Source organism: Sus scrofa, chromosome 14 (genome assembly GCF_054392235.1).
Source record: "Sus scrofa isolate SSC_HxYL_T2T_F1_AM1 chromosome 14, Sscrofa_HxYL_maternal_Yorkshire_Landrace_v2.0, whole genome shotgun sequence".
Classification (NCBI taxonomy): Eukaryota; Metazoa; Chordata; class Mammalia; order Artiodactyla; family Suidae; genus Sus; species Sus scrofa.
Window position 1 is genome coordinate 32,356,379 of NC_139396.1, and position 27,577 is coordinate 32,383,955.

Consider the following 27,577-nt stretch of genomic DNA (forward strand, 5'->3'; position numbering starts at 1 on the left):
CTGGAAAGGGGCAGGAAGCAACAGCTTTACTGCTTTGAGATGTCAGAGGATAAAACCTGGGACTGGCAGAGTAGCCAGAAGATTAAGGGAAGTCCTAGAAAAGAAGAGTCACAGAGAGGGTAAGCACCAAGATAGAATATTTAATTAAAGTTTTTTAATTTACAGAAGGATAAAAATATATAAACTACTTTGGGATAAATTTAACAAAAAACCTGTGGAACCTATACACTGAAAACTACAAATCATTGCCAACAAACATTAAAGATGAGCAAAATAAGTGGAGACATGTATACCATGTTAAAGATTAGAAGACTGAGTGCTGTTAAATGCAGTTCCCTTCCACTCAGCTATAGGTGTAACGTGATCTCAATCATAACTCAGCAGACATTTTAAATATAAAATGATAAACTAATTCAAAAATGCATATGCAAATGCATAGACCCAGAATAGCACAATAATTTTGGGGAGGAAATAGTGAAAGACTTAGGCTATTTGACTTCAAGATCTCCTCTAAAGCTACAGTAGTGCAGACAGTGTGATGTTGGCTAGTGCAGACAAAGATCAACAGAACAGAACTAAAATCCAAAAATAGACCTCAATGTATATGGCCAACTGATTTTGACAAAGACAGTAAAACAATTCAACTGGGAAATGAAGTCAACAACCAGTGCTGGACAACCATAGATCCTTATGAGAAAAAAAAGCTATTTTGACCCCTACCTCACACCATACACAAAAGTTAATTCAAGATGGATCACAGAGCTAAAGGTAAAAGTTAAAACTATAAAGCCTATAAAAGAAAATGGAAGAATATCTCCGTGATTTGGAGTCAGGTAAAGATTTCTCAGATAGGATGTAAAAAATGCTATCTTTAAAAGAAAATTTTGATAAATGAGACTTTATCTACAGATGCTATTTAAGAAATAAATAACAGGCACAGAGAAGACCTGGAGAAAATATTCATAAAACATATGCAGTGTATTTTATCTAGAATGTGTCAGAATCTCCTACAACTCAGTTAAAACACATATGCACACAAAGTAGGCAAAGATTTGAACAAGTACTTTACAAAGGAGTATATACTAATAGCCAATAAGATGATAAAGTGCTCAATATTGTTAGTCATCAAGGAAACGCAAATTAAAAACACAATATTTTGCTTACCCACTAAAATGACTAATATTAAAAAGAGTTCCCATGTGGCTTGGTGGGTTAAGGGACTGGCATTGTCATCACAGTGGCTTGGGTCACTGCTGTGGTATGGGTTCAGTCACTGGAACTTATGCATGCCGTGGTTGTAACCAAAAAACAAAACAAAACAAAAAGACTTTTTAAAAAATTTATTTAAAAAAAAATTTTATGGCCACACCCACAGCATAATGAAGTTCCCAGGGGCAGGGATTGAATCCAAGCCACAACTGCGGCAATGTCGTATCCTTTAACCCACTTCACTGGGGATCAAACCTGTACCTCCACAGCAACCCGAGACACTGAACTCAGATTCTTAACCCACTGCACCACAGTGAGAACTCCACAAAAAAGACTTAAAACCAAATGTTGGTGAGGATGTGGAAATAGAAAATGGAGTAATCCTAGTAGTTTCTTATAAAGTTAAACATTCATCTACCTTTGACCCAGTCATTCTTCTCCTAGGTATTGTCTAAAGGAAATGACAACATACATACACAAAAAGACTTGTATATTAACGTTCATAGTAATTTTATTTACAATAGGCAAAAATGAGAAATAGCCTAGGTATTTAGCAACAGGGAAATGAATACAATATAGTAAATGATTCCATTTATATGAAGTTCTACAATTGGCAAAACTAAGTAAAAATGGGAAGAGAAAATCGTTGCCTAAGTGGGAATGTGCCATGAAGTTTAACCGAAAATGGATATGAGGGAATTTTCTGGGGATCTGGAAATATCTTAACTGGTATGTGGGTTGCACAGGTATATTTCTGTGTCAAATTGTATAGCTAAAATTTGTGTGTTTAAATTAATAAAAATTTCACTGTAAAAGAAGAACTATAAAAATCGACAATAGTTGAGTGATGATTGAGGAGTAGACAGAGTTATGGAAGAAGCAAGAATGGCAGGATGTTGGTAATTGTTGAAGCTGGGTGATGTATACATGGGGGTTTATTATACTACTCTTTGGACTTCTATTTTCTTCATATATATTTGAAATTTTCAGTAATCACAGGGGTCCCAGTCCTGGGGAAATCAGACTTATTTTAGTCACATAAGTTTCAACTTGGGCAGGGAAGTCTCTAAATTTAAAAACACCAGAGCCTGGGACTCCAGGTTGGAAGTAAGGTGGGACTGATATGGGGGTTCTGGATAATATGACAAGATGACCAAGGGAACAAAGGAGGATAGAGGGCCAATAGTAAGAGAAATGAGTGCTAATAATGATCTAACAGTCAACTTCAGAACCCTGAACTCTTCCTCCTGTCTGTGGACCTTTCACTCTAGGTACTGTTTCACTCTAGGCACTATCACAGCCTTCTTCCTCATCCCAGGACTGAAGTTCTGATTCCTGTGCTGATTTACCTCGTTTTCCCCATGTACATCACAGAGCAACCATTGACTGCTCTGATGGGCATTTGCTTTCCTAATGGGGAGGGAAATTTTCAAGCTTAGGGTCTTTTAGTTTCATAACTCCATGAGGTTGAAGAGGGCTGGCAGGAGGCAGAGCTGGACTAAGACATGTGGGTGCCCAGGCAGAAGAATTAGTTGGTGTTCCTTCAAAGCAGCACTATTTAAATATTAGTTTGATATTTCGTTAGTGAAAATAAGAAGAAACTGACTTTCTTCTAAGAAAAACGGCTTCCCCTTCTTTTTGTTCCAGTTAAAGAATTGATTACATTTGATTTACTAAACTAGACATCTCCTTGGGAGGCAAGTTACAAAAACATAGTATCTAAATAATTCAGGGCCACTCTTCTTCCTCATCAGACAGCAACCTCCCAGGCATCGTTCAGCCTTTGGGCTGGCTGTGTGTAGGCTGGGTGGCATGCATTGCAAAGATACTTGACAGAGATTGATCGGTGCCTGTGAGGTTTTTAATTTGCCTTCGAGGGTCCTCTCTACTCCATCAGGAGTGGTAGATTCTCCAGTTACGTGTGTAACCACATGAGAAAAAGTGGAGTTAAAGTGGAACCAATATAATTTCAGAACTAGTCAAGGCATTACAGATGGGCTTCCGATAGCTGCCCTTGGATTCTCTTAATCCAGCTCTGGCTCTAGGCCAGGAAGTTATGGCATCAGGCCTGTGGGCAGGTCAAGAAAGCAGGAACAAGGAGGGCACCTAATTTCTTATCAACACTCTATTACGGTGGCCATACTTCTTGTGTGGGAATTATGCCACTTAATCTTTAACGCACGTCCTGCCCTCCTGTCATGCCCAGCCCACCCTCCCACTGAGCAGTTCAGTCTAATATAAGTCCTGGGAGTCCAGAGGCTAGGGTTCAAAATCCCAGTTTAATTCTATGAGCCGTGTGATCTTCATCACTTTCCATTTCAGCCAAATAGGGATGTAACACCTGCTCCCCTGTGTTGCACAGATTCAGTGGAATAATGTAGGCAAAGTGCCCAGGAGTGCCTAGTCCAGACCCTTAGTAATGCTGGCTGAATTGGAGAACACTGAGAGGGTGCTTCTTACATGGTGGATGCTCAGTAGTTTTTGATCAGTTTTTTCATAATGAAATGCAGAAGCACAGAATCCAGGCTCTTTGCCTCGCTGTATTTCTCCTTTGCTTCTTCTCTCTCCTGTCAGTCCCTCCATCTCCACCTCACTTTGCTAACTTGTTCATTCATCACATAGAGCCCACTGCATACCCCTCCTTGCACTAAGTGCTAGAGAATCAGAGATGAATAAAACATTAAGACGAAATCTCACCCTAGAGAATCCCACTTCCGGAGGCTGCATGAGGTCAGTGGGAGCCTGGAAGGGGATACCTCTGAGCCACGGCCTTCCCTTCTCATTTGTAGGAGGTCATCGCCTCCATCCTGCTGAGCGGGCGGATCGGGCCCAACATCCAGCTAGCTGAGTGCTATGGGCTGAGGCTGAAGCACATGAAGTCAGATGAGATCCACTGGCTGCACCCACAGATGACAGTGGGTGAGGTGCAGGACAAGTACGAGTGTCTACACGTGGAAGCTGAGTGGAGGTAGGAGAGGAGCCCTGGGCTTTCCAATTGGGGGGGGTAAGTGAGGAGTGGGGAGGTCCTGAGGAGTCCTTCCATAGAGCCCTTCCCAACCTCAGAATATTCTAGAAAATCTGAGTGGCATTTTAAGTGGGTCCTTCTGCAGCGTCCAGTGCCTGTATTTGCCAGGACCTAACATGAGCTCACAGCACATCCTTGTTCCAAGATGGATATCTTGGCATATCCCTAGACAGGATGCTGTTGGGGCTGTGGAAGAGGAGGAACAGAAATGTATGGAGGAGGGAGAGCCAGGCAAGGGCTGCCCTGTGAACCTAAGGAGACCAGCTGCCTTCAGGGGGAGGAGGTGGGGAGTCAGGACTAGCACTGACCACCGAATGTTGACCACCCACCCCTCTGTCCTCTGCGGTCCTCCACCCAACCTTGGAGGAAGAAAAGAAGGAGCAAGTCCTGAATGGCTGGCCAAGAGCTCCACTGCAGCTGATGGCCAGCTTCCCTGTGTCAATCAGAGTCTGAATTTCCTCTCCCAGGTATGACCTTCAAATCCGCTACCTGCCAGAGGACTTCATGGAGAGTCTGAAAGAAGACAGAACCACATTGCTGTATTTCTACCAACAGGTAAAAAGTATTTTATCGTCCAGTCTTCAGGGTCATATGACCATCCTCTCCTGGGGAAATGAAAAGACAAAGCTTAGATTTTGGAAGTCCCATTTCAGGAAACTTCTCCTGGGAACATTCCCTGGTCCCAGGTCAGCTGTCCAGCCCTGCTTCCCCCACAGCTAAGGGCTGACTAACCCCACCCCATAGGCGCAGTTCCTCTAGGACTTTCCTAGTGGCTCTTTACTGCTCAAGAGGCCTGGCTGGTGAAGCAGGCAGAGCAGGTCCAAAGAGGAGACAGGAGTCTGCCACGCTTGGTTTCTAGCCCAGCTCTGCCACTTCCTAACCCAGTATCCCTTGGGACATAATTTACCTACAAGAGGTTGTTTCCCCTTCTATAAAGTGGGGATGATAATAAGAATATCTAATTTATAGGGTTGACATGTGGACCAAATGATTGCATTAGCCATGCCTTGGTAACCAGCTCTCTGACTTGTAGCACTTGCTAATTTCCATGGTGTAAATACTCCCATCATGGCAAACTATCAATATACCAACCGACTCACAAAATTTTGGAAAACTTAATAACACTTCCATCAGCTGTTTGGAGCTACTCACCACACCACTGGGTATAATCATATCAAGTGCCCAGCACATGACCTGGCAGGGAGTGAGCGCCAAGTACATGGGAGCTGCCATCCTTCTTTTCTGTTCTAGCCTTAGCCTCCTCCTGTATCTCCCTCCTGGTTTGCTGGAGAGCAAGCCAGTGGATGGCATCTGTCACTGCTTACCAACAAGCCTTTGGATTAATTACTGACTCCTCCACCAATTCCAAGTTTCCTTATCTCCAAAATGAGGAGTAGAGGGAGGGGAATCTGAACTTCCTGCCTTGTAGAGCCATGAAAAGAATGAGCTGTGAAAATGCTTCCAAAACTCAAAGGCCTCAGCCTGTGGGATCATGTGCACTACTGCCCCGGACTCTAGAGTGAGCCTTCCCGCTCCTGCTCTTCATCTCCTGCTCCAAGTTTGTACATAGTGGGGTGGGAGACAGCCCCCACCATCTCCTGAGGTCTCTGTTCATCTCAGGGAAATGAGGGAACGAGGGCAGCAGTCTAAACCTTGGCCTTTCACCCCACCAGCTCCGGAATGACTACATGCAACGCTATGCCAGCAAGGTCAGCGAGGGTATGGCCCTGCAGCTGGGCTGTCTGGAGCTCAGGTATGTGGCCCCGAGCCCTCTCCAGGAAGGATGCCTACACCTCCCCTCCTGTTCTGGGCTCTTGGCCAGCTTGGGCTTTCCTCCAGGGTGGGAAGCAAGAGTGGGTATGTGAGAGCTGGAAGGGGACAAGTGGTGGCCAGTGGAGGGGAAGGCCCCAAGGTGTTCACTGTCTGGTCCTTGGGAGAGAAGTCAGCTCCCCTCAGCCCCAGTTGGCATCCCCCATTTTCCTGTGGCTGCCACTGCTCTTGCCTCCAGGCTGCCCGCTTCTTCCATTGACCTGCCATTCACGTGATCCAGTAAATATTTTTGAACACTAGGCAAGTTCCTGGGACACATTTGAATGTTAGCGTTTCCATCCGTGTTGTTCACTGCTGTATCCCCAGCTCCAGTGCTCATAGATCTGTATGAAGTTAGTACATCATCCAGAGATGCCCATCACCTTAGGGTGTCTGGGAGGTGACGAGCATGATCATAACACAAGGCAGAATGAAATATGTACCGCAGACATACACATGGGTGTCAGTAATCTTGCCTGAGGGCATCAGGAAGAAGGGATGTGAACTGCTCCAGGGAGCTAGAGAAAGATCTCCATCAGTAGATCATAGGGGAATTAGGGGGTGGGGAGGGTGACTTCTGGGCTCAGGGATCAGTGGAAGGAAGAGAGCAGACCGGAAGACAGTGGGGAATGAGCTCACAGGGGGTAAACTGGGGTTGATGGTGGAAGACTTTGAATGACAGTCTAAGAAATAAACCTTATTCTTGGCTGTTGGAAGCATTTGGAGCACAGGAAGAGACTAGGTCAAGGATAGCCTTGGAGGGCTCCTCCTTGCCTTTCCACTTGTGATTGTTTCAACCAGCCCGGGGACACCAGGGTCCTCTGTGCAGAGGAAGTCTGCAGCCCCTGACATCAGTTGGAAGACAGACCACCTTGCCACAATTGGCCAGTGGTCCCAGGTGTTCCTTGCTGCTGGATCAGGGGCTGCCCATAAGGTTGAACTTATTACCTGTGCCCTTTATGCCTTCCAAGCCCACCACTCCTATAACCTGAACTGCTCAGCTTCTCCTCTGAAATTAGCTGAAAAAAAACCCACCTTTACCTTTTTTGTCTGTTGAGTCTTACACCCAGGACTCCAGTGGCAGTTGGAGGCTTTGATCATTGAAGTCAAGGTCAAAATAGCATCACTTAGTAGTAAAATAGCAGCATAGAGAAGACCCATTAGCATTCTAATTTCATGTTCTTCTTTCCTTGAATCATCCCCAGACTAGTATTGGTCATAATAATAATGACTAGTGTTATTTAGCACCAGGAATTGGGCTAAATGCGCTGGAGGACACAGTGAACCATCCAACATAGCTCCATTTATAGTCTTATAAGCAGCATCTCTTGGTGTCTGCTGGCTTATCAACTCAGGATTATTCCAAAAGCTGTGCTTATTTTATGATAAGTATATATTGTTTCACACCTCCCAAGTCCGAGGAACAGAGTCAAATAAATGTTTCTATTCTCAGAGGTTGATCTTTGAGATACAAATTACATGATATTAGGGAAAGGATGTAGAAAATACCTATTTTGTAAACTTAATAGATTTTCAAGCCCAGAATTTTAAAAGTTGGCTATAAAGCTATCCATTATCATGGACAATTTTCAAGTCAAGTTATGACTATTTCTCACCAAGAAAGACAGATAACATTTCTGAAAATCAGGCCATAATGCAGATTTTCTAAAGCTGCCTTTTTTTTTTTCCTGAAAAGTTTTAGATCATGGGAAAAAGTAACCTGTCCTAGTAACACTGTTAATTATGTCAGAGATATATGGTTTTTCCAGGACAAAAAAAAAAAAAAAAAAAAGGATTCTTTCCTGACTTGAAAAGAAGTACATTTTCAGATTTCCCATCATGGCGCAGCAGAAACCATGAGGTTGTGGGTTTGACCCCTGGCCTCGCTCAGTGGGTAAGGATCCAGCGTTGCTGTGAGCTGTGGTGTAGGTCACAGACATGGCTTGGATCTGGTATTGCTGTGGCTGTGATGTAGGCTGGCAGGTGTAGCTCTGATTAGACCCCTAGCCTGGGAACCTCCATATGCTGCGGGTGCAGCCCTAAAAAAACAACAGACAGGAAAAAAAAAAAAGTACATTTAGAAGTTCCTTTGTGGCTCAGTGGGTTAAGGATCCGACACCGCTGCAGCTGTGGCGCAAGTTTGACCCCTGGCCTGGGAACTTCCACATGTCATGTATGTGGCCAAAAAAAAAAAAAAAACTACAGTATATGCACAAGATGTGAGATTACCAAGATGAATCCATAATGGACTCAATTCATATCAAGGAGAAATGGGGCAAAATGATGACGAGCAAAGAGTCTGAAACTGGGCTGCCTGATTTGCACCCTGGGTCTTCCTTTTACTGGGCAAGTCACTTCATCTCTCTGTGCCTCAGTTCTTTCCTCTGTAAAAGGGAATGCTGATAATGGGAGAAACTCCACAGGATTGTTCTGAGGAATAAAAGAGTTGATGTCATTAAAGGGGTTGGAACAGTGATAGAGCCAGAAGTAGTCACTACTTATTCATTACTTGTACGAATTAGGTTTTTTCTATTCACCTTTGTTTTATCATGTGTTAATTTACTTTAATGACTTTGTTTTTTAGAACAGTTTTAGGTTGATAGCCTAAAATTGAGTGGAGGGTACCAAGACTGGCCACTGGCCCATGAAGCCCACCCAACATCCCCCACCAGCGAGGCACATTTGTTACAATTGATGAACTGGCATTTATACCTAAATACTGGTCAAGGCCCATAGTTTTCCTTGGGGTTCACACTTGGTGTTGTACATTCTGTGAGTTTTGACAAGTGCAAAATGACCTGTATCCACCATTACAGTATCATAAAGAATAGTTTCACTGCCCTAAACATCCACTGTGTTCCCCCAACCCTTCCCCCTATAACCCTCCCCCCAACCTTCCCTCCTCCTAACCTTCCTTCCCCCAACTCTCCCTCCCTTCTAACCAGCCCTTCCCCCAACCCTCCCTCCTCTAACCCTCCCTCCCCCTGGCCCTCCCTCCTTCAAACCATCCCTCCCCAACCCTCCCTCACCTTAACCCTCCCCCCTTTAACCCTCCCTCCCTCTAACCCTCCTCTCCCTAACTCTCCCTCCTCCTAGCCCCTGAAAACCACTCATCTTTTATTGTCTTCATACTCTGCCTTTTCAACAATGTCATATAGTTGGAATCACACCTAATTTATTTTGTATCAATTCATTGGAAGTGCTTTATAAATGCCAAATATTTTCTCTAAATGTCCCCCTATGATTTAAAAGGTGAAATTCATGGCCCACATATCAGAAATTAGTACCTGCCCAGTTTGAGAAACCACATACCCTCCCCTTCCCCTGAGACATCCAGGACCATTGCCTACTCCCAGCAGAACCCCAGAACACACTGACCTAGAAACTCAGAATGAATGTGTAACCCAACAGCAGTTAAGTAGTAACCGAGAATAAGTAAAGCTTAGAGAAAGAACACTCAACTTGTTTCAAAAGGCATTTTGTCTCCTAGTCAATTTATAAATGCTGGCAATGAGTTAATGTTTCTGTTGCTGGTCTTTACTTTCTGCTGTCCTTACATGAGTATCAGCAGCCTATACGTGCCCATAGGCCCTGCCGTTAGCACCCAGGATGGCCGACCTGGGCTGGGGAGATCCAGCCATGTGCTAGAGGGAGCTCCTGGCAGATGCAGCCTCATTCAGTGGTGGCATTTGGGGCAGTCCCATCCCTGACAGCAGCCGAGATGGGACTTCAGCTGGACGATTGTGAAGCTCAAGACTGATGAGGGGTGGTGACTGCTTCTCCCGACATCCCAGTGATGCTCAACTACTCCAAACGTTAGGAACACAGATCACAGCACACTTGAGTGAATGGGCACATATGTCAAAAGTAACACAATAAATAATCCTCAGTGCATGAGAGAAGGGCAGTCAGTGATATAGAGTGAGCTGGGTTTCTAGAGTTGGGGGTGGCCTAGGTGTGCTATCTGAGCTTCCTTCTAATAAAACATTTTCCCACTCACCACCTCCTTAAGCATTCTAATATTGCTATCGTTTTTCATGTAATTTAATCCCTCAGTGTTCTTTTCCTAATTTGTCTACACTTCCATTTAGCCAACCCCATTTTTTTTCACCAAGCCTTGTTTAAATACCCCAGTCCTCAGAATTCTTTCATCCACCCCTAGTCTCAAATTCATTCATTCAACAGTTTATTTCATCATAAATCAGGAATGATACTAGGAGACCCCTGTCACCTGGGGCCAGGAATCAGAGCTCAACCCCTCTGCCTGGACTACTCACCTCATACTCCTTTTCAGCCTAGTTAAGTCTCCTTTATTCTGGCAGCTTTAGAAAATGTCCCGAGCCAGGGTTGCCTGCTTCCCTCTGTGTTCACAGGAAACGTAAGAGCACACCTGTAAAGTGTTGATAACAAGCAGTGTGGCCCTGGACTCTTCCTGCCGAGCCAGCTCAAGGTCTCTCTGTCTCAAAGCCTTCCCTCCCTCACGCCCAGCCCACCTGCCCCGCCCCACATAGACTGGCTGTACTTCTGCATCTTTCTGTTGGGTAGCAAGTGGTTCACGTGCGCTAACCTGAAATCTAGAAAATCCTTGAAATCGAGGTCAATGCTGCCTTCACCTGGCACACGATGAGAGCATGTGTCTGAATAAATGGATAATCCCAAAAGATCGATAGTCCTCTCCTGTGGAGGTCACGTGCCATTTATTCCATTATAATTACATAACTGCAGGCAACAAACCAATCCGTTCAGTTTCCTGGAAGTACATTCTGCAGCCCACTCAACTCAGGTGGACCTGCGGATGGCCACACTGCCTTCCATCCACACAGAGCAGGTATGCTCTGAGCTTCCCAGGGCATATGGAGGGCAGCAGGGAACACTAGCTCAGGAAACTTCCTGAAGCTACTGTGACTGACTGGAAATTTTGGATCTTGACTGTAAGCACCTTCGGGTGGAAGGAGGAGGAGAAGGATCTTCCGTCCAGGGCAGAACTCTGGATGGTGTCCCCCTACCCTATAACTGGCTGTCATCCTTGCTCACCTGTTGTCTGGTTTCCAGAGTGAAACTCTGTCCTTAACCCTCTAGAACTCATCTCTAGCACCTGTGGTCCCACTCTGTCAGCGACCCAGTAGTGAGAAGTTGGGTTAGGGGAGAGCCTCTCTTTCTAGCTTCCCAGGTTCTCTCCTGGGATCAAGTTCCCAGGGATTCTCAGCCTAAGTAAGAGGGGCATTTCACGCTGGATAAGTCTTTGCTGTAGGGGCCATCTTGTGCATTGTTGGACATTTAGCTGCATCCCCTTGTCTCACACTAGATGTGGACAGGACCCCTCCCCTCCCAACCAGCTGTGACATCACAAAGCTCTCCAGACATTGCCAAATGTCCCCAGGCTACAGAGAGGGGTGCAAAATTGCCTCTGGTAGAAAACCACTGAATCAGACCACAGGAAGGTCATGCACTTGGACCACAACAAAATCACATATATAGAATTGTGCTTTAATGTTATATCATTGGCATCAGTAGCATAAGACTACTCCCAGATATGTATAAGGACACCTGAGTTAAAGTAACAGTGAGTTACTCCTGCTAATGTACGATCGAGAGTAGGACAATGTCTGCAACAGTGGAAGAAATTACTAGACACAGGGATCCAAAGATGGAAGGGTAGATAACACGAATGGGAACATGAGCTATTTGGTCTCTACTTAAGCAATCATTATAAATACTTCCATAAAGATCTCCATCAAGACATACATTTTAAGGGAAAATGGGACTTTAAGAACATGTATTAAAAAATTAATAGAGGTCATTGCTGGTGGTAGGATTACAGATTATTGTTATTTTCTTCTTTGTTCCATAAATTCTAAGTTTTCATGTGTACTGCACTGAATAATTATTTACATACACACATACAATATTTCAGAGAGAGCAAATAAGGGGAAAGGAAATTACAGAGGAAACCAGAGCCTAACGGAGGAGGTAGGCGTTCCTTAGCAGAAGACTTCAGTGTTGGCTGCCTTGGGTCATTTACTTTTAGAAGCCACTGATAGAACCACTGTCTTCCTCCTCTGCCCAACAGCTGGGTAGTCCCAGAGGTGGGCCTCCCAGAGAAAAGCTGGAGTCTTCTCTAGAAAGGAAATTTGTAGAGCTTTCTTTTCTTCGTGGTTTTCTCAATAGTGAATTGTTCAACTCCCCTAACTTTTTCCCTCTCAGTGGTTCCCATATCTGGCAGGGGAGGGAGCTTCTAGACCAATGCATGGTGACCTGGCCCTGATGGCCTTGCTCCCCAGGCATCAGCCTCTCCATGGCTTCTCTCTCTCCAGGCGGTTCTTCAAAGACATGCCCCACAACGCACTTGACAAAAAGTCCAACTTCGAGCTCCTAGAGTAAGTCCTGGGACTGACCCCGGCTTCCTCTCCCCTGCTTTCCCTGCTCATCCCTTGTGCCCTTCATCCCCAGACCAGAGCCAGGTGGGACCCATCTCCCTGTCTTCTCCCCTTTCCCTGATTGGCCAGAAGTCCTGGGTTGGGGACAAGGGGGAATGAAATGCTGCTTGTTCCACCTTCTTTCAGGAAGGAAGTGGGGCTGGACCTGTTTTTCCCAAAACAGATGCAGGAGAACTTAAAGGTGAGAAAATCAGTGGGTAAGGCACCCACACAGACTCTCTTCATGGTGTCCCCCACCCGCCTGGGGAATAGAGCTAGAGACGGGGCTGGAGACACCTGGGCAGCCAGGGTGTCCTTGCTGCCTTGGGCCATTTGCACATAGGACCACTCCTTGCATCCAGCAGGCCCTTTTTGTGACTGGGAAGCAGAACACCTGGCTCTAGTTCCACCAGTTAGCTCTGTGGTCTGAGCTTTGGGGATGCCACCTCCCCTGCCTCCCTGCCCAGGCCATGGTGAGCTTCCTTGAGACAGCAGGTGTGGGCTTTGGGTAAGACCGGACCACCGCCCTTGTGGCAGAGCCCTGGGGGCTGTCCTACAGCAACAGGCAGGCTTGCAGTGAGATTGCAAGGAAAGGAATCAGCCCCGAGCCCCGCTCACCCCTGACGGTTTCCCGCAGCCGAAGCAGTTCCGGAAGATGATCCAGCAGACGTTCCAGCAGTACGCCTCCCTCCGGGAGGAGGAGTGCGTCATGAAGTTCTTCAACACCCTCGCGGGTTTTGCCAACATCGACCAGGAGACCTATCGCTGTGAACTCATTGTAATGCTGCTCTCTCTCTATTCTCTCCCTGACCTGAGCTCCTGTCCACTCTCAGGAAAGGGGGCCACGGGGCCAACTTGGGGCGGGGGGTGAGGTCAAAAAGAGGCTTTGCTTGCTTGTAGGTTCTGTAGCACCAGGGCCTCCCTGATGTGTCCCCAGATCCAACTAACATTAAGCTACTTGCCTGGAGAAGGGAACTGAGCTCCTGGCTCCAACTCTGGGAGGCGGGGCGGGGCCGGCAGGGTGTTGGGAGGGGGTATAATCTGTGTGGTGGAAGGGGTAGGATGGAAGGAGCTGGAAGGTCCAGGAAACAATGGCCTGTGTCTAGCGTCGTAGTGAAGTGTTTTCAAATTTCTGAAATGTGATCGGGCAGAGCTGGGACAACAGCCCATTTCTCCTTTGATTCCAGCAAGGATGGAACATTACCGTGGACCTGGTCATCGGCCCTAAAGGCATCCGCCAGCTGACAAGTCAAGATGCAAAGGTAGAGACTGGAGGCAGGCCCCAGCCACCTACCAGCCCCAGGCAGAGAGGTCCTCCCCTTTCTGCTGCCCCATCGCTGATAGCAGAGGCCCTTGGTGTCAGCAGCTGCAGAGAGTGCTGGGGATAACACATGGGGCAGGTTGTTCTTTATATGCATCCCCGAGAGGAGGCAGGCAGCAATGTTTGGGGAGTGGGTGGAAGGACACTACTTTGCTCTTCTGATTCAGATGAGAGAGTTGCTCTTCCAATGGCAACTCCAGTGGTACCCATGCCGCTGGGAGTCAGAGACCTGGGTCCAATCCTGGCTCTACCACCAACTTGGCCTATGACCTTGGGCAAACTCCGGCTCTCTCCAGATTCATTTTTTTTCTTCTGCAAGGGGCTTGAGCTAGATGATCCTTCTAACCTTAATCATCTTTGATTCTTTCTCCATCCCCTGAGAGACTCCCAGTGCCCACTTCTCCCTTGTGCCACACCCCCATGCCCCACTGACCCATCTGCACAGCCTGCTCTCACGAATGGGATGGTCTGAAGGGCCCCCCTCCTTTCCCACAGCCCACCTGCCTGGCCGAGTTCAAGCAGATCAAGTCCATCAGGTGCCTCCCGCTGGAGGAAGGCCAGGCGGTACTGCAGCTGGGCATTGAAGGTGCCCCCCAGGTGAGCATCCCTGGGCACCTGGACTCTGTGAAACAATGGGAGCAGCCACAGGTTGGGAGTTTCCTGCTCAGGCCAGCCTGGTGGGGCTTCCCTGACTGCTGGAATCTTGTTAAGAAAACTGCACCTTAGTTCTTAGACCAAGTAGCAGGATGATGATAAATTAAGGGAACTATTTCAGGAAGCAAAGTTATTTTTTTAAATATCAAGAAAGAAGTTGGAGGAGGTTTGGAGAGTAGGGGTGGGTAAAGTGACCAGAAATCAAAATAGAGCGCAGAGGTCTAACTTCGAACAAGTGAACAATGACTCAGAAGCAAGACCTCAGGGACTAGGGGCTTTTTGTGGCTGGAGGAATCAGAGAATAGACTGCAAACAGGTTGTCCATCTCCCCTTTCATCCATCTGTCTCCTGCTCCACTCCTTCCCTCACCTCTTTTCTCAGTTCTTGCCCTCATACTGAGCAGCTACTAGGTAGAAGGCGCACTCAGACACCAGTATAAGTCGGAGCTGGAATGGCCTTCCTAGAGTGTAGGGTGGTCCATTGGGAGGGTAACGAGAGTGCCCCCTGGTGGCGATGGGGAATGCAAACCCAACCCCAGGAGAAGGGCAGACGGATCCAGGCCCTATAGTTTCTTCTTCTCCAGTCCTGTGCAGTAGACTCTAGCCAAGGCTCTGGAGTCTCACCTTTGGCTGGTCTCTTCCCTGCAGTCCTTGTCCATCAAAACCTCCTCTCTGGCAGAGGCCGAGAACATGGCTGACCTCGTAGACGGTTACTGCCGGCTGCAGGGGGAGCACAAAGGCTCTCTCATCATTCGTCCCAAGAAAGGTGCGTTTCCACTTGAAGGTAAATTGGCCTGAGGAGCAGATGGCGGCACAGCCCAGCCAGGCCCCCAGAGGCAGACAGAGCAGGAGAGGCCAAACCATTAACTGATACGAATGAAGAGGCTTTGGAAGTGTGGGAAGGGGCTCACCCAGCCCTTCTGGATGCTCCCTGTGGTGCCATCCTGGGTCCTCAGCTACAAGCCCTGGGCCCGCTGGCCCAAGCGCAACATGGGGACCAGCTTCTGGAAGAAAGATGTTCGTAGCCGTGGGAAGATCAAAGCTATGGCTAGAGCATGGCTAGTTCCGCCTGTATGTGTGATGGATGGAATCGGAAAGCAGGGTTCGGGCTGCAAAGTGACAGTGGCAGAGGAAGCCCAGGAGTTTCTTCTATTAAGAGGATTCCAATTCAGGCCAGCTTCCACTCCGACTTTGAGAAGCCACAGAAGGGCGGGAGGGGTCTGCCTGTGTTGGGTCACAGCCAGGACCGTGTGTCCCCGGCTCCAGCTCCCCCTCTCCTTCCTCTCTCTCCAGATGGTGAGAAGCGGAACAGCCTGCCCCAGATCCCCACACTGTGAGTAAACCGGAAGGCGGAAGGCAGGGGAGCTGGCCCTGCACCCATCCTGTGTCTTCCCAGCGCAGGCAGAGCAAACAGACAGCCTCCCCACCAACCCCGACCCCATGGTTTCTGGGCCCCAGGAGAAAATACTGGAACCCCACCATTTCACATGTGGTGATTTTTCACCAGTAAAATTCTCCCAGTAAATCCATATAGGAACACTCTGGCATCATCTCGAGGGGTTTGCTGCTCTCCTTTCCCCTCTGCCTGCCCCCCCCCCCGCCCCCAGCCACCTGGGCCTTTCTCCCAGGTAATTGCCATCAGGACAGGCTGCTTCTCCAGGCAGGAGGGGGCACAGCACAGCTGCCCCTCAAGCCAAGGCTTCCCTGGGGGAGCACTGCCAGGCTCTGTGCTCATGTGGCTCCTGCCCTCCCATCTCCTACAGAAACACGGAGCCCCGGCGGTCCCACCTCTCAGAAAGCTGCAGCATAGGTAAGCCTACCCATCTGCCATCCTCCACTTCTGCTTGCCCTTGTGACATCATCAAGGATTGCCTCAAAGTTACAGAAAAATGATCTTTCCCTATGACTCCTCAGTGATGGCTTTAACACCCTTAATCCTAGTAGCTAACATGTATCGGGTTACAGCTACAGGGCACTGTGCTCATCCTGGTCAGCTCAGGTTCCATAACCAAAGACCACAGCCTGGGGGCTTAAAAGACAGGCACTGATTTTTCGCAGCTCTGGAGACTTGAGGTGCAAGATCAAGGTGCTAGCGTGAGTGGGTCCTGGTGAGGGCTCTCTTCCTGCCTTGCAGACGGCTGCCTTCTCACGGCCTCCTCTGCATCCTCACATGGTGGAGACATGTATAGTTCTGGTCGCTCTTCCTCTTCTTCCAAGGACACTACTCCCATCATGGGGGCTCCACTCTCACGACCTCATCTAAACCTAATCACCTCCCAAAGGCTCCACCTCCAAATACCGTCACACTGGGTGTCAAGGTTTCAACATAAGCATTTGGGGATGGAGGAAGGAGACTCAAACATTCAGTTCATGACAGTGTTAAATATGCAATAGGTATTATTTTATTTGATCTTTATATTCCCCAGAAACATTCATTTCACAGAGAGATAGGCAAATCAACTTGCCCTAAATAATAAATGGGTAGCAGTGAGCTGGGACCCAGGCCCAGGTTCATGAGTTCAGTGGCCACTCTGAAGCCCAGAACACGAGCCCGGTTCTTGCCTGCCTCCTCCCCACGCCCAGCAATGTCAGCTTGGTCCCACTGGGCTGCACGGGGGAGCCCCACACCTGGTTCCTGGTGGTGCCCCTTGGAGCATCTTGCCCATGGGTGGCCTCCTTCTGTCGTTCCAGAGTCAGACATCTATGCAGAGATTCCTGATGAGACCCTGCGAAGACCAGGAGGTAGATCCCTAACCCCCCTACCTCGGCCACAGCCAGGGCCCTGGGGAGTGACATTTGGGAACCCATGTGACACCACAGAGGGACTTTGATTCCTTCCTCATCCTATCCTATGTGGGCCTCAGACAGGGACAACGCTGAGTGAGGCACTATCGTTTGTTTATCTGTTTGTTTGCCACACCTACAGCATGAAGAGGTTCCCAGGCCAGGGATCGAACCCATGCCACAGCAGTGACCCAAGTCACAGCAATGACAACAGTGGGTCTTTAACCCACTGAGCCACCAGGGAACTCCGAGGCACCTTTGATTTGAAGGAGGAGATCATTGTGTGGTGGTGGTGGTGGTGATGGTGGTTTTTCCCACACCAGCGGCATATGGGATTTCCCAGGATAGGGACTGAACCTGCACCTCCACAGCAGCCCCAGCCACTGTAGCTGGATCCTTAACCCGCTGTGCCACAGTGGGAATTCCAGGAGATTGTTGGGGTTTTTGTTTGTTTGTTTGTTTTTGTTTTTTGCCATTTCTTGGGCCGCTTTCACAGCATATGGAGGTTCCCAGGCTAGGGGTCAAATCAGCCATAGCTGCCAGCCTACGCCAGAGCCACAGCAACGCGGGATCCGAGCCGTGTCGGCAACCTACACCACAGCTCACAGCAACGCCAGATCCTTAACCCACTGAGCAAGGCCAGGGATTGAACCTGCAACCTCATGGTTCCTAGTCAGAATCATTAACCACTGAGCCACGACGGGAACTCCAGGAGACTGCTGTTTTTATCCCCATACCATTGACCTTTTGTGTGCTGGTGTGTGGGGCTGGGGCTAGGGGTGGATCCTAAGAGCAAGGACAGGGGACCCAGCCTTCAGAGGGAACAACTCTTCACCCGTCTGAGATAGTGGAAACTTCCAGACTCCCTTTCCCAACCCAGTTCCTGGATCTCTGTTTTGGGAAATCTGGTAACACCTAGGCGGGAGGGGAGCAGAGCCTGGTATTAGAGCCTGCAGGTGCTTAGCTTCTCAGGGGTGTAGGAACTTGGGTTCCCAGGGGCATCAGCCGGGGTCTGCATTCAGGGACCGTCAGCTTTCTCCACCTGTGCAGGCCCCCAGTATGGCATCGCCCGGGAAGACGTGGTCCTGAATCGCATTCTTGGTGAAGGCTTCTTTGGTGAGGTCTACGAAGGTGTCTACACCAACCACGTGAGTTCCAGACCCCTCCCTGACACTCCTCCTCCTCTGCTTTCCCGCGGAACAAGAGAGCAGCCTGAATATTCTAGGGTGGGAGGCAGCCGCCATGGTGTGTAGATCTTCACCACCCTGGCCTCTGCAGTGTTCACGAAGTACCCAGCGAGTGATGAAAACAGGAGTCATTTCCAAGAAAGGCAGCAGTAGCAGGGATGCAGGAGAGGCGCCACCTGCAGGGGGATCTGAGGCGGCGGATGGGGTCGAACAAAGCTCACCTTTGTGACTGTGTTTCTACCAGGCATGGGGAAAAGCCAGCTCTGAAGGAAGACGGCAGCAAAAATGTCAAATCCAATGATAAAGAGAATGGGCCCTGGATGCCACGTCTCTGACAATGGCCTTGCACGTGCCCCACCCAGGCCCGCTAACTTTGGGCAGATCACAGGCCCGCTCAGCCTCAGTGGACAGTCAGGGTCTCTCGGGATCTGGTCTCGAAAATTCTTCCAAGTCCCAGAGTAGCTTGATCAGGAAGAAGTGGGTGGGAGGGGAGGAGAAGAGACGGGGGAAGAGCAGGCTCTGCAGCACCTGTCTGGCTGCGGGGAGACCATGGGGGTGCCGTCTAGGGAACGCCTTCTCTGGAGCTCAGGGCAGGACTGAGGGGCCCTGGACACGCTGTCGTTGTAGAAAGGAGAGCAAATCAATGTGGCCGTGAAGACCTGCAAGAAAGACTGCACTGTGGACAACAAGGAGAAGTTCATGAGCGAAGCAGGTAGGCTTCCCCAAGCAGCCCCCCAGCCCGGAGGCTGAAAGAGGCCCCAAGACTCTGCAGGCCCTGAGAGAGAGGAGGCCCTGGGGTGCAGGCTGGGGAGGGGGTGTTCGGCACGGCACCCACAGCGGGAGGAGGGTTGAGTCCTGTGTCTCCCAGTTGGGCCAATGAAGCCCCAGACCTTAGAGGCGCGTCCCTCTCGCCCCCACTCCCAGTGATCATGAAGAACCTGGACCACCCGCATATCGTGAAGCTGATCGGCATCATTGAAGACGAGCCCACCTGGATCATCATGGAGCTGTACCCCTACGGGGAGGTGAGCGGAGCACCCCCCCGAGGACGGCTGGGCTACAGTTGAGCAGGGTTTTGGGGAGTGGGGGATGCCATCAGAACTGGGATCGGGGAATGGGGGGCTAAACTCCCAGCTGAAACAGCCCAGAGGCTGTTTGGAGAGGAAGTTAGTTGCTGGACTGTCTCTACCAGCCTGGGTGCTCTCTGCTCCTCGACCCCCCAGCTCCAGGCCCAGGCCGTGCTGGGTCCTCATGGCATTGTCCCCTTCCCGCAGCTGGGCCACTACCTGGAGCGCAACAAGAACTCCCTGAAGGTGCTCACTCTCATCCTGTACTCACTGCAGATCTGCAAGGCCATGGCCTACCTGGAGAGCATCAACTGTGTCCACAGGTGGGGCTGGGGAGGCCCCCGAGAGGTCGGGGTCAAGCAGGGCTTTGCGGCTGCACAGACCAGGGTTAAAGGCTCAGGTCCCGATACCCAAGTGACAATGTGAGCAGCTCCTCTGGGCCCGTCTCCTCCTCTGCCCCTCCCGGAATTGCTGCAAAGGGGAAGTCGAAGCCCAGGTGTCTGCCTGTAACTCAGTGCTTTCTAGCCCGACTCCCTCTGGGCCCAGGAAACCACTCCCTTGCTCACTCCCCATGTGCTCTCCTCCAGTAAGCCCATGGGCTAGCACCCAGCCCGGCAGGAGAGACTGGGTTCAGGCTGCCCAGGGACCATCCTGGGTGCTGGGCCCTTCCAGCCTGCACGCTGGCACTGCCCTGGTCCCCAGCACCTCCAGGCTGCCAAGTCCAGTCCCTCTGCTGGCTACGCATTTGGCTCCTTCTCCATCCAGCTCTGTTCCTGTTCCCTGAAAGGAGGTCCCTGCACCAGGGGACATAGGGCCCTGGAGGAGATAGAGGGGCTGCTCTCAGAGCACTGGGGTGAGCTGCTGAGTTCTTTAGTCCGACACCGTCAACATCGGATACATGGCCTTGAGGGCGACATGACACAAAGCCGTGTTGGGAGAAATTAACATGCACCCACTCAGGCAACAAATAGTACAAGCCTCTTACCTTGGGGCTCCAAGCACTGTAATTGTCCCTGGGATAAAGTCAGAACCAAAACAAATACAAATCCCTTTCCTTGTACAGTGCATCTTCTATCTAGCACCTCGAGGGTCAAGAGTCGTGGGGCAGAGGTGGTGGGAGAGTAGATTTGCACCCTTTGTGTGAGGTGGTCGTACACTGAAGTCAGCTTTTCAATAATAAAGACAAATGGTAGGTGTGGACCCTGCCTGGGAGAAGCCAGTGATGGGCCAGTCTGGGGTGGGAAGTAAGTGGGGTCAGGGAGGGCTCCCTGGGGGCGAAAGCTCAGCTCTGGGCTGACTCCCCACCAGCTGGCTGCTGGTCGTGGTCCTCCAGCTCTCTGCCCTCACTCCTGTGCCCCGGGGTTCCCAGGGTGTCCGGGTCACCGCTCAGGTGTGCGAAGCCTGTGCATAGCCCTGGCTCTCCCGGTGCTCCCTGGAGGCGAGCTGTGACGGCTGCTGCTTCTGCTCAGCCGAGCAAAGTGTATGGAATCAGGAAAGGTGAACTGGGACCAGGAACGTGTTGGGCTCCTTCCCTGAAGAGTCAGCCAGGTGATGGTATCCCGGTCAGAGAGGACAGTGCCGGCCACTGGGCCGTGTCTTGAGCAGGCCCCGGGAACCCGAAACAGGCTTCAAGATAGAGACGCATGCGAAGGCCTGACAGGAGATGAGGCTCGTCAGGGAGATGGAGGGAGGCCAGGCGCCGTGTGTGTGGTGGGGATTCAGCCGAGGCTCCTGCCTGAGCTGGGCTCCAGCACTGAGACTCGGTGGGTCAGGAAGTGCCAACTGACAGAAGCTGCCCATTCTGCTCCAGAGCCCGCGGCCCTGAGGCACCCTTCTCCTCTGCCTCTCTCTCTGTTCATCTGTCTGTCTGTCTCCATGAAGCATTTTGAACCCCGCCCTCATCTTTGCCTCCTTCTTCCAGGGACATCGCTGTCCGGAACATCCTGGTGGCCTCCCCCGAGTGTGTGAAGCTGGGTGACTTTGGTCTTTCCCGGTACATTGAGGACGAGGAGTATTACAAAGGTGAGGTGGGGTGCTTTACGGCTTTGTCCCTGCAGGGGTCCCTGAGGCCAGTATCCCCAAAGAAAGCTACAGTTGGGCAAGCCCGAGCTAACCGTCTCTGGAGAACAGGTGTGTTTCTGGATAAATCTGGATCTCTCTTCTCTAAACTATTCCTCTAAACCCTTTGTTCACCCAAAGCCTCTGTGACGCGTCTCCCCATCAAATGGATGTCCCCTGAGTCCATTAACTTCCGCCGCTTCACCACGGCCAGTGACGTCTGGATGTTTGGTGAGTGGCCTTTCCAGAAGGCATGGAAAAAGGTTCAAGTCTCACCTCTGTGACCAAGATAAGAGGGTACACAGGGACTTGGGTCTGAACCCCCACCCCGGGTTGCAAAGGTTCTGTTTTTCTGCAGCCACGGAGAAGTCCCAAAAATAAAGAGCCAGTGCTGGGTGAGGGTGACACGGGCTACGGGCCAGCCTGGGCAGTGCCGGTCAGCCTTCCTGGAAAAGACTCTTGAGATGAGCGTGTACCCCACCACCCAGCCCCGGGACTAAGAGGGGGCAGCCTGGAGGGGTCCTCAGAGGCAAAGCTGAGGTGGACCAACCTCATGGCAAGACCCCAGGGATGCTGCAGCAGGAGCGAGGGAGCACAGGGTGATCCCCACAAGCATTCAGGGCTGACTCCTGGGGAGGGTGGGCTGCCTATCCAGGCGCAGGTGCCCCCCACGGGGCCCTGACACTCGCCTCCCGCCCTCAGCCGTGTGCATGTGGGAGATCCTGAGTTTCAGCAAGCAGCCCTTCTTCTGGCTGGAGAACAAAGATGTCATCGGGGTGCTTGAGAAGGGGGACCGGCTGCCCAAGCCCGACCTCTGCCCACCTATTCTCTACACCCTCATGACCCGATGCTGGGACTACGACCCCAGTGAGCGGCCCCGCTTCACCGAGCTCGTGTGCAACCTCAGGTGAGCGCAGAGGTGGGTTGCGGGCCCAGAGAGCAAGTCTCCTCTTCAGCAGCGCTTAGAGTTTTACAACATCTTTTGCGAAACAAGATGCAGTCGGCGTCCTGGTCCCCAGCTAGGACGAGGGGATCCAGGCTCAGAGCTGGTGACTCACCCAAGGCTGTGCCCAGGGTGGGGGCTGAGACTTGCATGGACCAACTCAGAGCCATGCATCCAAGTGGAGCGAAGCAAGTGAACCCCCCCAGCAGAGGCTGCGGTACAGAGGCTCGGCGCTGGGTCAGAGACGAGGCTGAACCCAGGTTCACAGTTGGACTTAAACTCAGAAACACCTTGAGCCAGGGTGAGCCTCACCATCTCTGCAGCTCTCAATCCCAGATTCAGGGAGTGGCTCCTAGTAAGCATCCAGAAAGTATATTTGAGGTCTGAACCCACAGACTGAATCAGACTTTCACTGAAATTCCTGTGCTCTTTGCTGAGGTTCAGGGTGCACTTTATGGGTGCCTGGCCTGGGCATGGGGCCGGTAGCACCTCTGTGCCTCTCCTCTGCCTTTGATCATTCCTCCCACTTAGCAGGGAAAGGAGTGACTTGGGCTGTGAAGACACTGATCCAGGGGTTGCCCCTCCCTTCTGACTGGAGTGCCGGCGGCCTGCGGGGCTGACCCTCAAGAGCCACTGCTCCATGGGTACTGGGCAGTCCTTGGTGAAAGGCGCTACTGGAGTACCTTTTAGAGGGTCCTCTTGTTTTCTTGGTGGCCCAGGTCTGCCCCCAGCTACCCCTTGGGTAGTTTGACTTCTTTCGGCATCCTTTAGGGCAGGGGTCAGCACATATTTTCTATAAAATGCCAGATAGTAAATATTGGGGCCTTTTGGGCTACACAGTCTCTGTTGAAATGACTCAACTCTGCATAGCACAGAGTCACCAAAGACCTTACAGAAATGAATGAGTGTAGCTGAGATGCTATTTGTGGACACTGGAATTTGAGTTTCGTATAACTTTTCACAAAATATTTTTCTTTTAATTTTTTTCAATTGTTAAAACATGAAGGGAATTCCCATCATGGCTCAGTGGTTAATGAATCCGACTAGAAACCATGAGGTTGCAGGTTCGATCCCTGGCCTTGCTCAGTGGGTTAAGGATCCGGCGTTGCCATGAGCTGTGGTGTAGGTCGCAGATGCGGCTTGCATCTGGCATTATGTGGCTGTGGCATAGGCTGGCAGCTGCAGCTCTGATGAGACCCCTAGCCTGGGAACCTCCATAGGCCGAGGATGAGGCCCAAAAAAAGACCAAAAAAAAAAGAGAAAGAAAGAAAGAAAAAGAAAAAGAAAAGAAAAGAAAACCCGTACTTGGTTTGGGGCCACACAAAAATAGGGAGGGGGCCATATTTGGCCTGCGGGCCTGGTTTGCCGGCTCCTACTTGAGGAACTCTAGCGCTTAATTATCGTTCAATACTGCAACTTGAAACACTGCAGTCAACATGTTGACATCTTTTTTAAGAGAAAGAAAATAGCCCCCAGACACTGCCAGAAGGGGAGGCTCCTCAGGGGCAAGGCTGGGAACCCCAGGCCCACATGGTGGAAGTGACTGGGAGTTCCCAGTGTGGCATAGTGGGTTGAGAATCAACTGCAGCAGCTCTGGTCATTGCAGAGGGTCTAAGGTCCTGGCACAGTGGATTAAAGGATGCAGCATTGCCGCAGCTACAGCTCAGATTCAGTCCCTGGCCCAGGAACTTACATATTCCATAGATGCAATCCTAAGACAAAAAAAAAAAAAAAAAAAGAAAGAAAGAAAAGAGGAAAAGAAAAGAAGGCCTCCTATTCCTGAGTCTGTTCCTTCATTGACACTCCTGATTAATCCTAGACTCATCTGTTGGTCCCTTCTAAGGGAGATTTGAGAAGCCAGAGGGTTCCAGGAGGAGTGTCTGAAAGACATAACTCGAGAGGGCAAAAGCTCCTGGCTGATGGGGTCTTAGTTCATTCTGGAGGCTTGAGATGCCCGGTGATCTGTGACAGGGTACCTATCCCTGGGCTAAGAGACAGGACCCCCATCTTGTCAGATGGCCTCAGTGACCCCAGAATACCTTCCTCAGGCCAGAGCCTGACAGTACTCCAGTAGAGCTAAGAAAGGGTTTAATGGGTCCTTCCCAATATTTTGAGGGTAAGAGGAATACTAAAATTTTGAATTTTGAAAATTCTTCCATGTTGCAATACACTTATAGAACCCATTGATTGACAAAATGTAGTAAGCTGTATAATAATTTTTTTATTGCACATAATGACACATATACATGTGAAACCACAATACCAAACATATTTCATAATACTGTTAAAAATGATTAGAGAAGACTAATATTAAGTGATACAAACTTTATTTAACACTTCATAAAGCAGTAGTCTGCATTCCCAAGGGTCTAAAACGTCCCAGTGGGGCAGAAGGTAGGACATTTTTATAGGATAAAGAATAAGGAAGAGGAGTTTCTGTCGTGGCGCAGCAGAAACGAATCTGACTAGGAACCATGAGGTTTCGGGTTTGATCCCTGGCCTCCCTCAGTGGGTTAATAAGGATCCAGTGTTGCCGTGAGCTGTGGTGTAGGTTGCAGACGAGGCTCAGATTTGGCATTGCTGTGGCTGTGGTATAGGCCAGCCGCTACAGCTCCAATTAGACCCCTAGCCTGGGAACCTCCATATGCCATGGGTTTGAACCTAAAAGGACAAAAGACCAAAAAAAAAAAAAAAAAAAAAAAAGAATAAGGAACAAGGAAGAGGAAAATCGAGGATGAATAAGGAACAGGAAATAAGTACACAGCCCAGCGCTAGCTTGGCATTTGGATTGGCTGACTGAATGGTACTTTGTTTCTGGTCAAGCAGAGCATTTAGAAGGACACAAAAGTTGTCTGCCTTTTGGTTTGTTGATATGACCCCCTGGGCAGGAGCGGCTCCATCTTGGACCTAGAAATTTATTTCAATGGCGCATAATACTTGTCTACAGATAATGCCTGGCACACATGTGGACGTGTGGATTCACAGACCCCTTGCAATTATCTGAGTTCTCTAAGGTCTGTGGTTCCTAGGTGCGGAACCACTGGGTTGGGTAAAAAAAAAGCCAGAAGCATGCACACAGCTAACGTGGGAGGGACTCTAGAGCCCTTTCTCATTAGCCTGGGTGGGAAGTTTGATGAGAAGAAGGAAGTGGAGAACATTGACTGGTCATGAAGTTGTCTGGGACATGAGAAATCTACACGGGAGATGAGGGCAGGAGACACGCATCCACTGCCCAGCTGGGCTTGGACTGGTTCTCCCAGAAACTTTTCCCACTGTGGGTCCATTCCTGTGATCCTCCAGCCTCAGTGGGGGCGGCCACAGTGGCCATATTTCAGCCTATCTCCAGGAAGTCTCCCCAGTACACGCAGCAGGGGACATGGAAGTGGGACCAGGGCTTCCATGGAGTGCAGGCGGAGCCCCCAGGAGTGTTTCTGATCTTGTTTCTCTCTCCTTTTCTGACCGGATTCCTTGGCAGTGACATTTATCAGATGGAGAAGGACATCGCTATAGAGCAGGAGAGGAACGCTCGTTACCGACCTCCCAAAATCTTGGAGCCCACAGCCTTCCAGGAACCCCCACCCAAGGTGAGCCAAGCCCAGGCTTCCATGGCCCCATGAATCACAGCAGAGCTGGTCCCCTGTGTGGCCCATCCCAGGTCTGACTGTGTGACTCCTCTCACAATGTAGGAAGGATGTGCCCCCACTGTCCTCTCAGCCCTTGAACCCAACTGCCCATCAGCACTGAACTTGGCCCCCATCACATCCACAGGTGGAATCTGAGACAGCTAGATAGCAGACACCTTGCAGGGTGGCTGGAGCAGGGGATCATCCTGGAAATGTTTCCTCAAGAAGCTGCAGCACTTTTCTTTTGGGTGTTTTTAGGGATAAATTAGATCCCCTTAAGGGTACCTGCTTGGGACTGTCCTTGGGCCCCTGAGGTCCAGCCTTCACTGCCCAGCTCTTAGGTGGGCAGGTTGAGAGGGACTATGTCTGCGTAGTCAGCTCGGGCTGCCATACAAAATGCTGCAGGCTGGGTGGCTTAACCATCAGACAGTGTAGTGAGAAGTTCAAGATCGAGCAGATGGCAAATTTGGTGTCTGGTGAGGACTCTCTTCCTGGCTTGCAGATGACCTTCTCACATGTCCACACACAGTGGGAACAGTGAGCTCTGGTGTTGTTTATTATTATTATTATTATTATTATTATTATTAGAACACTAATCCCATCATAATGGCCCTACCCTTGTTACCTCATCTGACCCTAATGACCTCCCAAAGGCCCCACCTCCAAATACCATCACAAGGGTGGGGGGAGGGCAGTTAGGACTTCAGCACAAGCATTGGGAGTGGGGGGCACAAACATGCCATCCATAACCAAGCCCTGTGGGTCCGGGGCCTTTTGTCACTGTCCCCCTTACCTGCACCTTCCTCAGGCCCAGCTCAGCTCTCCTCTCCCCCTTGAAGCTGCTGCGAATGCCTCAGCCTCCATGACCTAGTCTGGATGTCTGTGGCCCTTGCCTGCTGATTTGGCAGGTACTCCCCCATCCAGGGAGGCCACACACACAGAGGTGGATAACCCCTCTGATGAGGGGTGGCCCCCAGGAGGTATCTTCCTACCACTCGGCAGTAACGGGTGCAGTGAGTGGATGCAAGTGAATTTAACCATAACTTTGTCCCTCACCTTCTTCATCCTGAGCAAGCCTGACCTGTCTCCCACCTGATGCTCTGCATCTTGAGCTCTGTTCCTCAAGGGTGGAGACGAGGACTGAGTCATCTCTGTGTTCTCTCTGCAGCCCAGCCGGCCCAAGTACAGACCCCCTCCACAAACCAACCTCCTGGCACCCAAGCTGCAGTTCCAGGTAAACGTGGAACCAGAGGGCTGGGAAAGTTCGGGGCCATTCCTCACCTCAGTCCTTCCTGAAATTCCGTTCTCATGCCATTGAGGAGCAACAGTCACCTGATGGGCAATGGGGACAGCCTGCACGGGCTCTTCTTTGGTGCCCGGGAAAGAATTCAACCTCAGAGCACCGAGGGATCAAAAGAATCAAATCACAATTCTACCAGGCTGTCCTCAGCTAAGACATGCCCTCTGCCCAGTCCATCTGTC

The 27,577-nt window shown here is 50.1% G+C and overlaps 1 protein-coding gene across 33 annotated transcripts in view; it reads left to right on the plus strand.

Moving 5' to 3' along the window:
• The window catches only part of PTK2B (protein tyrosine kinase 2 beta), a 143,582-nt gene that overhangs the window by 102,005 nt on the left and 14,000 nt on the right, over positions 1-27,577 (plus strand). For all 33 annotated transcript variants that reach the window (XR_014828416.1, XR_014828417.1, XR_014828415.1 and 30 more), the window contains 21 exons: positions 3,999-4,177; positions 4,702-4,789; positions 5,908-5,987; positions 12,358-12,420; positions 12,607-12,661; positions 13,097-13,237; positions 13,647-13,721; positions 14,276-14,377; positions 15,082-15,199; positions 15,727-15,766; positions 16,197-16,243; positions 17,125-17,175; positions 18,268-18,365; positions 19,032-19,116; positions 19,329-19,429; positions 19,679-19,794; positions 21,393-21,493; positions 21,671-21,760; positions 22,232-22,436; positions 25,948-26,056; positions 27,264-27,329. Coding sequence is in view for 30 of the 33 variants with exons in the window: in XM_084997737.1 (XP_084853863.1) it covers positions 3,999-4,177; positions 4,702-4,789; positions 5,908-5,987; positions 12,358-12,420; positions 12,607-12,661; positions 13,097-13,237; positions 13,647-13,721; positions 14,276-14,377; positions 15,082-15,199; positions 15,727-15,766; positions 16,197-16,243; positions 17,125-17,175; positions 18,268-18,365; positions 19,032-19,116; positions 19,329-19,429; positions 19,679-19,794; positions 21,393-21,493; positions 21,671-21,760; positions 22,232-22,436; positions 25,948-26,056; positions 27,264-27,329 (2,010 nt within the window). In the remaining 3 variants the exon portion in view is untranslated. The remainder of the gene's footprint in view (positions 1-3,998; positions 4,178-4,701; positions 4,790-5,907; positions 5,988-12,357; positions 12,421-12,606; positions 12,662-13,096; positions 13,238-13,646; positions 13,722-14,275; positions 14,378-15,081; positions 15,200-15,726; positions 15,767-16,196; positions 16,244-17,124; positions 17,176-18,267; positions 18,366-19,031; positions 19,117-19,328; positions 19,430-19,678; positions 19,795-21,392; positions 21,494-21,670; positions 21,761-22,231; positions 22,437-25,947; positions 26,057-27,263; positions 27,330-27,577) is intronic.